General features: G+C 34.1%; 1 protein-coding gene across 1 annotated transcript in view; it reads right to left on the bottom strand.

The window, feature by feature from the left end:
• Positions 1 to 1,033: 1,033 nt before the first annotated feature.
• The window catches only part of LOC110449248 (collagen alpha-1(I) chain-like), a 131,607-nt gene continuing 118,411 nt past the window's right edge, over positions 1,034 to 14,229 (bottom strand). Inside the window, exons 27-30 of the mRNA XM_021495994.1 lie at positions 12,121 to 12,195; positions 11,740 to 11,946; positions 8,880 to 8,995; positions 1,034 to 8,385 (exon numbers count right to left, since the gene is read on the bottom strand). Coding sequence (XP_021351669.1) covers positions 8,163 to 8,385; positions 8,880 to 8,995; positions 11,740 to 11,946; positions 12,121 to 12,195 — 621 coding nt within the window. The 3' untranslated portion in view covers positions 1,034 to 8,162. The remainder of the gene's footprint in view (positions 8,386 to 8,879; positions 8,996 to 11,739; positions 11,947 to 12,120; positions 12,196 to 14,229) is intronic.

Raw genomic sequence — 14,229 nt, 5'->3', positions numbered from 1 at the left:
TCCAGGTTACGGGGTCCAAAGGGTCAAGGTCAAGTTTTGTATTTTTCACTTATGAACATTTTGTTATGAAATCAAGAAGCAAAGTTGGTCAGAATTAAAGAATAAGTCAACTGACCACAGTTCAGGGTCACTAGGTTAATGGTCAAGGTCATTTGGGTCCAAAGGTCTATGACAAAGTGGATCTTTGACTTTGACCCTGGCTCTTGATGTAGGAGGTATATAAGGTGAAATAAAACAAATCAAAGCTAACAAATGAGTATTGCACCGGTATTTACATTTCTGTTAGCCCAGCAAATATGGAGGTGGAAGGAAACAAGACTCACATCATAGCAACTGTAAAATGTATATTTTGCTTCCTTGCGATTCTTTTTGAAGTCCAAATGTCAAACGTCAAGCTCAGCTATATGGGCAGATTGCTTCTTGATGATTTTGGGGGGTATATTGCCACAAGACGGGGCCCTTACTGACCTGTCAGTGTTCTTAAGTTACCTTTCTGTTTCACTGTTGTAGTCCTGCGACACTAGCTCTCACCATTGCCCAGATATTGGATGCAAAGTGTATGTGACCACTCATGTCTTTTATCTGTTGTGTTCTTGGGATGAAATAGCACTTGTTTTATGATCCAACAGGTTTAACCAAACATCAGGTACATTTGCCTCTTGTTCCTTTCTCGATAGAATATTTTTCCCTTTGCTTTCTGGTACCGAGTCGAAACTCTTCGACTTCAGTTACCGCCCAAGGGGTAGGTATACAATGTACTTATGGATCCTGTACCACTGCCAAAAAATGCATTTATTATTAGTGTTGGAAACTGTTTTTCAGGCATAAATGTAGTTTTTAGGTCACCTGAGCTTTTAGCGTTAAGCGTTAAGGCCCATGGGCCTCTTGTTATATTAATCATTTCTGGTTTTTATATTAATCATTTCTGAAAAGAAAACCATACCTTATGGGACTTTCATGAGAAATAATAAAGATTTACAGTAAAATTGATTTGAAACTAAAGCTATTATTCAATAAACACAAAGTCCAGACATTTTTTTTAATAACTTTAATTTATGTACAAAGTTATGACAGATGATGGTTTAATGTGTTTTTTTTTACTGTAACACAATTTTCTCTCGGCTACAACAAATACTGTTTAGACACCTGCACATCGCCACAACACACCGACCCTACTATAGTTGTATGGGGTATAACATCAGATGATTTCAATTTAACTCTTCTGAACTTGTTCAAGGCACTTTCACGAGCCATTCTATTTGTAGCAATCTAAACAATATCAAATGTTATAGTAGCTCCTCAAATTACTTTTGTGTCAGTGGTTTATAGAGAAGCTGATGAGTAAATGGATACTAGGAAATGTTTTGAAAACCTTGCTGTAAAATTTAAACTCTACAGTCGAGCTTTGTTAACACAGCCACCAGTGTTTTGGGGAAAATGTTTCGCTATATTCATCGTTTCCCCAGCCCCGTCACAATCCAGTGATTTAAGATGGGAAGATGGATGGCTTGATAAAAGCAATACAACTGTACAGTTTCAACTCATTTCACCCCTGAAATTTCATAATGAACTATTCCAACCTTTGAATTGGAAGGGCTCAAATGTACGTGTCTTCAGGGGTGAATGAGTCAACATAGACACATGATGGGGATGAAGTAGCATTATGCTTGATTACATGGTATAGCAATACTGACTCTGATTTTAAGAAAAATAATTAAAGTAATATACAAATTATAAAACAGACACACAAACAATGGACTTTTCAAACCTCTTTTAAAATCAATGCCTACTGATTTGAAGTGTCGAAAGAAAAGTATCATATATTAGTCAATTTCAGCTTGTATATTTGTGTTATTTCAAATTCATGGCAATGAATGTTCATTAATTGTAGTTCAAAGGAGAATAATTTATACAACAAAGGTAAAATATTTTGTTGTATGTTTTATAAAGGATCCAAGAAACAATTTTTTCTAAGTTTTAGCAAACAAATGAAAATCTTCCTATATTTCTGAACCAGAAATACACAGTATATGTACTAAAGATTGATTCTCACGGTTTTAAAAATTGCTTTAAAATGGCATAAAAGTCTACCGAAAACATATGCAAGGGTATTTTCATTCTTCAATATCATAAAAATATTAATTCAATCCTTGAATTATGTTGCCGATACAAAAATAATTGGGAACTTTTGACAGCAACTAAATGCATTTGTTAATAGTTTTTGAGAGTATAGTTCTGATGAAATTTGTACTGTTTTAAGAGTTGTTATTAACAGGCCAGGGGACAATAATTTTTGTAATTATTACCCATAATGGCAACAAATAGAGAATGAAACACCCAGTAAAATCGTATCGTATTTACAGGTATAAATTTGTGAAAGAGCTCTTAACGTGATAGTTCGGCTAATAATTTTGTCATTGCCGACAGCAGAGAAAACTATCGCTGAGCAACACCTAAGCGACACTTGTAGATCTTTGTGACGAGGAATGATCTAGGTCATTTTAAAGCTGTATAAACAAAAACAACAATTATACATAGGTATACTCATTACTTTCATACCAGTCTATAAGACCCAGTGTATACCGTAAGCATGGTTAATTATATATACTCCTACAGGTCTCTGTACACCAGACACAAACACCGGATTCTATTTATAGCTGAAACATGTCATTCATGTGTCATTATGCGTTAAAGCATATAATTAAGTATAAATAGGGGGAAAAAAGGATTTATTGGAATTTTTGATAACCATATGATCTAAAGTATATTTTTACCGAGTTCCTAATTTTTTGAAAATGATTTTATATGTGATTTTCAAAGACCATATTAAAAATAAAAATAAAAACTTATAGATCTCTTCAAAAACAAAATGTAATCATGCATATTAAATTTGATTTGATTTTTTCAAATTATAAAAACCCTTGAAAAACTTTTACTTGATTCCACACAAGTCTCAAGGAAATAAGATGGCACATATTGCTATGCAAGCAAAAGCAATATTTAAAAAGGAGCACGCATATTTTGATATTGATTTTATCGTAATTAAGTAAATGTGTTTAAACTTTGTATCTTCAAAGATGCCGATTAACATATACAACTAGGATGGTAAAAACATGATGTTGACCGGTATCTTCAAAGATGCAGGTTACAATTTACAATCATGTAATCATGCAATATTCGGAAAGCGTTTCCTTTCAAAATAAAATAATCCATTAAACTAAGAGTAATTTAATTACATATTCATCAATAATGATCTTTAAGAATAATAATATATATATGCGACATGGAAACTAAGCTGGGTTCTAGACTTATGATGTTTCCGTTCCAAACATGACTTGTAGAAATTAATTTCTAGAAATCTCCGTAACAGGAAAGCTGATTCTGTTTGCTTTATGAAATACAGTCGAAGGGCAGAGCCTGGATTGACCATAAATGTTACGTGTATTTCTGTTCCAGGTTGCTTCTGTACGCTCAGTATTACAAATGCCCCATTACAAATGGTTTAAATTTCAAACAGTGAAGTATAGAACATTCTTTTGCAGCATTTTGAATGAAATATGTTTGAAATTCTTTTTTCGTAATAGGACATTTTTGGTTAAACATCTTTTAATTTCCTCTATTGTGTTTGAATAATAAATGTTGCTGAGCTGAGATATCCAGAACCCAACTTTTACATGCTAAGTATCCATTTTATGGACAGAATGATAGTTATAATAACAGCGACAGAGTTATGGAGTGTTACGAAACGTGCACATAATGATTTCATTTCTCTAGGTAACGTACAACATGTATTTTACAATGTTTACAGGGAGTTGACTTGTTCTGGTTCAGTAAAATCCGCCCAATCTGACACAAGATTCCTTGATTGCTGGAAGATAAAATATACAGCCACAATACTCGTCTATTCCTGTGGTACAAAAGAGTCCGGCCTACATGTATGTGGTCCCTTTGTTCCGGTCCAAAGGATAAATAAATAATAATGTTTTTAGCGCCATTTCAAAATGTTCCGAACCAGACTTTCAGTCACAACTTCTGCTGTTGTATCTGTCCCCTCTTCCGTCTTTGTGTAATACAGAGTTATCTTCTCTTGTGAGCAGGTATTGATTGTTCTGTCATCGGTTTGTGTGAGGAAATTTCGTCGTTTTCTCAAAAATTGATGATGTTACTTACTCTCACAAACAAATGACGTAACAATCAATACCTGCTTACAAGGGAAGATAACTCTGCAATATGAAAAGACGGCATTGAACAGAGCAGCCACTAATGATATTGTAACCGTTGTTGACTATTCCCCTGTTTATATAATCAATCCTTCGTTGTTGGCAACGCAGAGCCACGATTTACAACAATTAAAATGTTCATTGACCAATTTTTATCTTATTGCACTAAGTTTTATAAGATTAACAATCAAAATTTTGACTAAATCATCCCGGGCTGGGTTTGAGCGTCCATCTAAGTGTCGATGATAATCTAGATTTTGGCAATCTGGATTATGATTATGCAGACTTTTGATAATCACGACTACAAAGGGGTGACTAGGAATCTCCTTTTTCATTTTTTTGTGTGACTTTTCAGGCATATTACTAGAATAATCAGTCAGTTAAGGCGGGTTCCACTGTACAAGTGACATCAGTAAATATTTGACACATAACTGGCCATATCAATTCATACATTTATAAGCAAAAATGACATGCATATAGACAGCAATTAAACAATTACTTTAATAAAGAGTAAAGTTTCTTAACCCTTTCACCAGTACTGTAGACCATCATGGACTCATCCAGATGAATGTATGATAGAGTCTACTCTAGTTACCTAGGGGTGAAAGGGTTAAAGCATCAATGAAGACGTTTTAAAAGAGATCGATGATAATCTTTTGTTTAAAGGAAAAACGGTAGATATACAGTATTTGCTTGAAATCGCTATCTTAGTAAAAATTATAGGTGTTTATATGTAATGAAAAGAACAGTGTCCTGTCCTACAGTTCAACTTAATCGCAATGGGTTCAATATATATATTATCTTTTATTCCTAATAAGATTGCATACACTAGCTTAGCCCTTTCACCACTGTAGACCATAATGGACTCACCCAGACGAATGTATGGTAGAGTCTACTAAAGTTATATAGGGGTGAAAGGATAAAGAATTAGGCTCCTCCAACTTTTTCTATAAGAAAAATTCCAGAGTAAAAGAAATATTCTTAGATTAAGTATTTTTACATTAGAAAACATGTTCCGTTAATGAAATCTCAAATCCACATAAATGATTTTAATATTAATTAATAAAAAAAAAATTGACACAATTTGGCTTTTCCATATGAGACATGGCAGACCTATTATAGTAAAATATACCTATCAGCACTCTGATATGAACTTTCTGTTACAATATTGCTTATTTAACCCTTTCACCACTGTAGACTATAATGGACTCATCCATATCAATGCATGGTAGAGTCCACTTAAGTTACATAGGGGTGAAAGGGTTAAAGCAAAATGTAGACACTCGACATGAGAAATAATTCATCTAGTTCTTTAAACTCTGCTTAATCTTATGAGCAGTTTTCCACATAACTACATGTATTCCAATTTTTAAGCTAGCAACACTGCAAGATAAAAACTATTTTTTATGAGTTAATTTCACAATTTAAACACTCAATTTCCAGTGATGTCCATCCAACGGGAACAGGAAGGGCATATCTAATTCTCACTTTTTCTGAAATATTTTAATAAAAGTTTTTACAGGTAAAATTACAAAAAGGAATGGAAGAGTAAAACAACGTTATAAAACAAAATCTTCCGTTACTGAACACAAATATCAGATTATCAAACTCTTATTTCATACATTCATTTTTATTCCTTTTATAGAATTATGGATATAAACTAATGGCAAATATTTAAAAAAAAAAAAAAATGCAAAAATATTTACCATATTTTGGTTACAATGCATGCTTGTCATTTTTCAGAGGAAAATAAATGTGATACTATTGTAAGCAAAAAGTGATATAAAACATTCAAAAATGAAAGCAGATTTTACATCAACATTATGATTTAATACAGGTGGACATAACACTATGTAATTAGTGAAAGAAAACAAACAACATTATATATTATGCTGTATAATACTTGTATGCGCTGGTGATGCATACTTCAGAAAGGAGAGATCTGCTTGTTTAACCCTTTCACCACTGTAGACCATATTGGACTCATCCCAATAAATACAAGGTAGATTCCATTAAAGTTACCGAGGGTTGAAAGGTTTAAGGAGATTTAGGCTATTTCTAAAGATGACATGTCACCATTATGTTGGCGTTCTTGTTCAGAAACTCGCATAAAAATGTTCCGCGATATTGGAACTGTTTAACCAATACGAATACCATTGTCACTGATAAAAAAATAATTCAATCCACATAAAAAAAAATCATTTTATTGAAATTTTATCGGAAGATTTAACTGGGTTCAGGCTGTCACTATATGACTAGAGCAAATTTTGATTAAGTTTCAATGAAATTTCCTCAAATTTTACTCTTCAACGAAAGACTCATCTTCATCTTGAAACCTTCCTCTGTCAATATTAACGATTACAGACTATATTACAGTCATTAATTCAATCAGATCTGTCTTCAATAAAATCACTTTAATATGCTGTATGTTACAAGCAAAAAATGCTGCAAGAAATTCATCACGCAAAACCTCCCTCCCTGGAAATATGCTCCGAGGGGATTCTCACCCTGTAGACTTGTTAGAGGCCGACACCTCTAGATCTAAGTAGGGTCAGCAAAAAATACTTCATCAACGAGCAAGATGTAAAGATATAGGTAAGCGATGTTATTGTTGACAGATTTGGTGAAATAGTAATTTGAAAAATACTGAACCAATAGATACTTATGGCATATCATACTAGGTAAATAAAGTCGTGGAACATTTATGGCAAATGATAAACTTGTACAAATATAGGTGAACAACACAAATCATCTACACATATTTTTGGTTTTTTGTTGGGTACTAACATTTCATGCAGCTGACATTTAAAACAAAATTGTTTGTCTGAATGAGCAAAACAAAAATGCATTAAAAAAAGAAAGGTGATTTTTTTTTTCTTTTTTAAATAATTAAAAAAAAAGATGGAATTTTTGGTCGCATAAGTTTTTCCTCTTCAGCAAATATAAAGCTATATTAATACGAAATGCTCCAATGTAAAATGGTTTGTGCTGTTACAATATACACTACATGGACAATCAAAAGCACTCAGCAGATCAAAAGAATACTATAATGTCTAAATATGAAGTTTTTGCATAATTTTCATTGGTAATTCCATATATGGTATAACTATGACTCGTCTCAGGACAGTCACTATGGAGTGTATCCTAAATGACACACAGAATTGTTGGTGTTACTATTTTTCACAATCTCTATTAGGATTTCACCCTACTGCGTTGCATCAATTCATCCTCGTATCTTCTCTTGTGATATCACCCCTCAAATTGGCCTTGTCGAAAGGACACTTTCATCTATGCAATTAGAGGAACTTGGGAGCCAATCTCAAAAGATAACTGAAGGGGGCCGTCTCAAAAGCAAACTTCTGGCCCTCATATTATGAGGGTTGGGGAGGCACCTCTGCAGTATCATCACCGATGCCATCTGACATGGAGTTGCAGTATCAGCACCGATGCCATCTGACACGGAGTCAATGCAGAAGAGACTCTCGGATCTTCACACAAATCAAGGCACAATAAATATATTCATCTTTAAAAATATCACAGTCACAGGCTTAATTTGTCACAATTAGCAACAGTAACAGTTAGGATCCACCAGAAATTGCATCAACAGGTCATCCTGCTTGTTCCCAAATACATGTGTTCATTTATTCCAGGGCCAATCTCTCACAGACATATGCAAATTCATTTTTGCAAACATTTTGTCTAATTTGCATATATTTACATAATTACTTTTACAAATTTGCATTTCTATGCAATTTTTCTTTGACATATCAAAATTTGCATATTCATGAGTTGGAAATAACAATGGGGGGGATACACTGTAACTTTTAACTAAACCGTGAGAAAACTCCACCATTCCGGTCTAGTATTAAGGTATATGTTCCATGTTCCCTCCAGCTAGGTAGGAATAAAAAGCTGAACAGATGATTTGCGTGCGAAGCATCCTTACTTCCTCCTCCTCTTCCTCATTCTTTCGCTTGTATTTTGGATACAAAGTACAACAAACTCGTTGTTACAAGAAAATTTGTTTGTTTCCACCATCTTGCCTTCCAGCAAGTTAGATGCCAAGCCTTCGGACATCCTGAATCCCGAATGCCAGCCTTGACAAGTCAACTTGCTACTCATTCGACCTTGACGATCGGATCCATGCCAAACGTATTTCTGTTTCCTGTTGAAAAAAATCAATCGAAAAAAGATATCAAACGAATGTTCTCAAAATAGGTATACACAAATCCTATATTTAAATAGGAATATTGAATTTTTCATCTATGGTATCAGAGTTTTACTTTATACACAAACGATGTACGTATGAAATGTGTCGCAATGTTTCAAGACTGACTGGTCTCTTTGTCAAGCTATGACTCTAGAAACATTGCGACACGTTTAATACGTACATTGTTTGTGTATAAAGTAAAAATTTGATATCAAATGTTTCCAAATTGATGAATATTTCTGAAGATACTTTCATCTACAATTTTTCCTTCGTTAAATTGAAAACTTGTTATTCCATATATTTTAAATCTTTCATTTTTAACAAATAACAATCCTTACAAATTGCTTATAATATTTTGTCATTTATTTTCATTGTTTTCTTATGTTTCAAATGTTGACTGCACAACCTGGAAATGTTTTGTAATCAGAAACACAATTTTAGGTTCATACCATCGACTACTGGTCCGAACATTGTGACCGTCAAACGAGTAGATAGGAGTCGAAGTGTTGAAGGTTCCACCATTGCCATTTAACATTTGTTCCCATGAATCAAACAGTATTTCGTCCTGGAAGAGTATAAAATAATATGAGAGTTGTATTCTTTTCTTTTGTGAAAACATGTACCAACATAATTTTTGTGATAAAACTACTAAAACATTGCAAGGAATAATTATTAACTAATTGCTTATAAAATAAAAGGAAATCTGTATAAGTAACTTTTACAAGTAATATTTCGAATAAAATAATTATTTACGGTAGGTACTAGATGTAATTTCCGATGCTTTACTGACCTTATAAATATAACTACCTATCTATAACCCCATTTTTTCACTAACCAATACAATCTAACCTGTGATTTGTGTTAGAGCTATCTCCCATACAAACTAACCTGTGATTTGTGTTAGAGCTATCTCCCTTACAAACTAACCTGTGATTTGTGTTAGAGCTATCTCCCATACAAGCTAACCTGTGATTTGTGTAAGAGCTATCTCCAATACAAGCTAACCTGTGATTTGTGTTAGAGCTATCTCCAATACAAATTAACCTGTGATTTGTGTTAGAGCTATCTCCCTTACAAGCTAACCTGTGATTTGTTTTAGAGCTATCTCCCTTACAAGCTATACTGTGATTTGTGTAAGAGCTATCTCCCATACAAACTAACCTGTGATTTATGTTAGAGCTATCTCCCATACAATCTAACCAGTGATTTGTGTTAGAGCTATCTCCCTTACAAGCTATCCTGTGATTTGTGTAAGAGCTATATCCCATACAAGCTAACCTGTGATTTGTTTTAGAGCTATCTCCCTTACAAGCTATACTGTGATTTGTGTAAGAGCTATCTCCAATACAGCTACCCTGTGATTTGTGTTAGAGCTATCTCCAATACAAGCTAACCTGTGATTTGTGTTAGAGCTATCTCCCTTACAAGCTATCCTGTGATTTGTGTAAGAGCTATCTCCCATACAAGCTAACCTGTGATTTGTGTTAGAGCTATCTCCGATACAAGCTAACCTGTGATTTGTGTAAGAGCTATCTCCAATACAGCTAACCTGTGATTTGTGTTAGAGCTATCTACCTTACAAGCTAACCTGTGATTTGTGTTAGAGCTATCTCCCATACAAGCTAACCTGTGATTTATGTTAGAGCTATCTCCCATACAAGCTAACCTGTGATTTATGTTAGAGCTATCTCCCATACAAGCTAACCTGTGATTTATGTTAGAGCTATCTCCCATACAAGCTAACCTGTGATTTATGTTAGAGCTATCTCCCATACAAGCTAACCTGTGATTTATGTTAGAGCTATCTCCCATACAAACTAACCTGTGATTTATGTTAGAGCTATCTCCCATACAAGCTAACCTGTGATTTATGTTAGAGCTATCTCCCATACAAGCTAACATGTGATTTATGTTAGAGCTATCTCCCATACAAACTAACCTGTGATTTATGTTAGAGCTATCTCCCATACAAACTAACCTGTGATTTATGTTAGAGCTATCTCCCATACAAGCTAACATGTGATTTGTGTTAGAGCTATTTCCCTTACAAACTAACCAGTGATTTGTGTTAGAGTTATCTCCCCTACAAACTAACCTATGGTAGCAGTGTACAGTAGCGTACAATGGCCATGGGTCATATTTTTATACAATTAATAACCCCTGTAAAATAACATGTATCAAATTTTAAAAAAAAAATGCACTAAAATTTGCATATACATGTGGACTTTGTGGGCTTCGTAATTTAAAAAAAAAAAATCCAATTTGGTTCTAGACTACAGTTTTGGGCATTTACAAATCTGTGTCTACACAACAAAAGCTAGGTTTTCATGTAGTCTATTTTTGTACACAGCACATGTGTAAATATTGTGAAAAATCTACCGGAATGACCTATGCTAAAACGTGAGCTACCGGAATGACCTATGCTAAAACGTGAGTATTGCTGTTACCGAGCAGGCGAAATTTTATTTCAGACAAGTTTTAAGAAAACTACTTGCGGGAGTCAAATTTTTGGTTAAAAATCATGATTTTTTGCATATTTTGGTGTTTTTTGATGTGGTTACCATGGTTTTCACAAGTCCCAAATCTGGGGAAAACAGTTTTTGAAAAGAAATTCAGTCTTCTAAACAAAATGAAATCAAAATGCAGTTTATAAATATGTATATATATGTAGGTGTGTTGTGCAGGTTGAATTCACTATCCAAGTTTATGTGAGGAATGCCCTTTATTTTTAGGGTCAAGCCATTTCTACTGTACACTGCTACCTGTGATTTGTGTTTGAGTTATCTCCCTTACAAACTAACCTATGATTTGTGATAGAGTTATCGCCCTTACAAAACTAACCTGTGATTTGTGTTAGAGTTATCTCCCTTACAAACTAACTGGTGATTTGTGTTAGTTATCTCCCTTACAAGCTAACCTGTGATTTGTGTCAGAGTAATCTCCCTTGCAAACTAATCGATGATTTGTGTTAGAGTTATCTCCCTAACAAACTAACCGGTGATTTGTGTTAGTTATCTCCCTTACAAGCTAACCTGTGATTTGTGTTGGAGTTATCTCCCCTGTATAACATTCAAGTTACAGATAGTGGATTTCCTGAGCATTTCAATTCAATGTCTATGTTTTGTATACTTTTTAAATGTACCATGTGACATCAGTTAAATTGAATTAACCAAAAACACCTGTCATAAAATATTTAAAAAAAAATTGTTTTTAAAGGAGCTAGGTGATTGTGACAGTTAGGTAGCACACACCCTTAACATCAAAGATGTCACAGTAAGGAAGTATGTATTTTGGAGGTGCCTCACTTACACGCTTATTGACAATAGGTATCAATTGGTCCCTCGCTAATGGTACGATTGATCTAAAATCTTGAGTGGAGCTGGACAATAGCGCCCGGAATGTCTTCCTTCCAATGGAAATGCCAGCTTCTCTGGACTCTTTGTAACATTCGTAGTCAGCCCCACGGATTCCTCGAATGTTTCCAGCATAAGGCTTATTTAGAGCAAACAGGTATAGCTGCAACACGAATAATGAGAAAAATTGAGAAGCCATCCGATTTTAAAGTTTATTCAAAAATTTGGCAAGAGAGCTAAAAACGTTAGTGTCCTCGAAACCATACCAAGCTCTGAATAACATTTGTAAAATTAATTCATCAATTTATTCTCCCAAAATCCCCAACAGTACACTCACCCTCTTGGCACCCCTGTCATTGATGAGTCTGCCCGAGTCGGAGGGAGGTAAGTATGGTGCCTCGGTGGTCTTGGGCTGAAAAATAGATTGTACTCATCAATACCTTAAGTAATGTATTCAATTAATATCAAAACTTAATCAAACTTATTAATTCCAAATCATAATTTTGACAAAACTTACACATCTCGATATCAAGGTGGATGCAAAAATACGAGATAGAAAGCAAAAAAATATATCTTAAAAATAACTTTTGAAATTTATGTCACCGGTGCTATAAAATATGAAATTAAAATATCACAGCTTTTAGTTCTCAGCTACTGAATGAAATGAAAACAAACCAACATTTCTCAAAAATAAAGTGAATAACAATTGTGAAGCCATCATTAACGAACAGATAACAGGTGCAGTAAAATGTTTAAAACAGATATAGTAATAGCGTGCGATTTATGTGTCGATTGATAAACCAATGTTCAATAAATACAACAGATATAAACCGACTGAGTACATTCTACATCTACTGTATCATAATCATAGATTCCATGACAACAGGCAAAGGAGCATGTAGTTCTTGTAGTTTATTGAAAGAACTACCTGCTCCGTTCGCCTGCTGTGATTAGATGTATGACTACATTTTACGCAATAACCTGTATACTGTGGGGTATCCAGATGAGGGATAGAGGACCAGATTATTCCACCATTTAAGAAACCATGTCATCAGCTCTACCATAAATCTCTGTATTTGCAGTCTCATTTATCTATACATTCTTGCCGAACCACTTTTTGGGATTCAAGACAACATGATTATTTCACAAAATTTTGCAAGCCATGTCCAATTTACATTATAATGGGCAGACTTTTAAGCTTGCTCCAGAAAAATCCGGACTCTCTAATTTATGATTTCTATTAATAGAAATGGTGACCTTGGCCTTTGGTTTCTTAATGACAAACTCTTCTGAAGTATATCGAATTTGGACGGGATCCATGGGATGTCGCAAGGCAAGACAAGACACGAAGTACATATTGTACGTGGGAAACACAATATAACCCAAATAAAATATCAGGGGGCATAAAAATTACCCAAATACCACATATCACAGTACTGTGAAAGTGTGTATCAACGACACGACGACACTGATAAGTCGTAAGACTTAATGTTAACTCATTCACCCCTGAAATGTCATAATGAACTATTCCAACCTTTGAATTGGAAGGGTTCAAATGTGTCCTCAGGGGTGAATGGGTTAATTAAACTGTGATACTTCTTCAATACAGCAACATTCCAAATACTCAGGACTACTGGATCACCATTTGGGCTACATTTACAGGTTACTTATTTGACACATTCACCCCTCATTACAAAACTTCAGGGGTGAATGTTAAAAAGAACGGATCGTACATATTTGACTGACATACTTGCCACTTTTTTGAAATTTCCAACAATAGTGGAAGGGGTTTCTCCTTGCTCACAATTAAAATCATAGATAAAATGCTTGAATATACCCCTAGGGAAAAAAGCAACACTTCAAAAATGCCATATTTTCAGTTGCTCGTTCAGATGAAATCTTTAGATCGTGGAATATAGGAATATTTTAGCAAATTCACTGGTCTGAAATAACAATCAAAAGGTCCAAAATAGGGAGACTCGCTCCACAATAGCGATAGCTGGCAAGTATGTTTTTATTAAATAAATTTTGGGTAAGTCGCCTCCACCAAGGTGTGATGAAGAATACTAGTAAAATATCAATATCCTTATTCTAGTGCTCACCAAACTACAAATTGTGTGCATTGCAGTGAGGATAATTATAATGCCTATTCATGCAATCTGCTTTCCCGCAGGACCATGTTTAATTAAACACTTAATTTAAAATCTTAAGATAGACTTTTTGAAACGATAAAGGAATTTATAAAAATTAATTCAAAGTAAGTATGCTAAGTAAAAACAATTACATTATGTACACTTGATATACTGTAATGTCACAGGTTTTTATATACATCAAAACAATTTGGTTATGAACAAATTTTCCAATTCATCTAACTGTTGACTCATAGCTGAGCTAACTGCCATTATACAAAGTACAAAATGTGTTTATTGATTAAAATACGAGACAT

The sequence above is a fragment of the Mizuhopecten yessoensis genome, unplaced genomic scaffold (genome assembly GCF_002113885.1).
Source record: "Mizuhopecten yessoensis strain PY_sf001 unplaced genomic scaffold, ASM211388v2 scaffold4537, whole genome shotgun sequence".
Lineage (NCBI taxonomy): Eukaryota > Metazoa > Mollusca > Bivalvia > Pectinida > Pectinidae > Mizuhopecten > Mizuhopecten yessoensis.
Note: the sequence above shows the minus strand (reverse complement) of the source record. Positions and strands in the feature narration are given on the sequence as shown.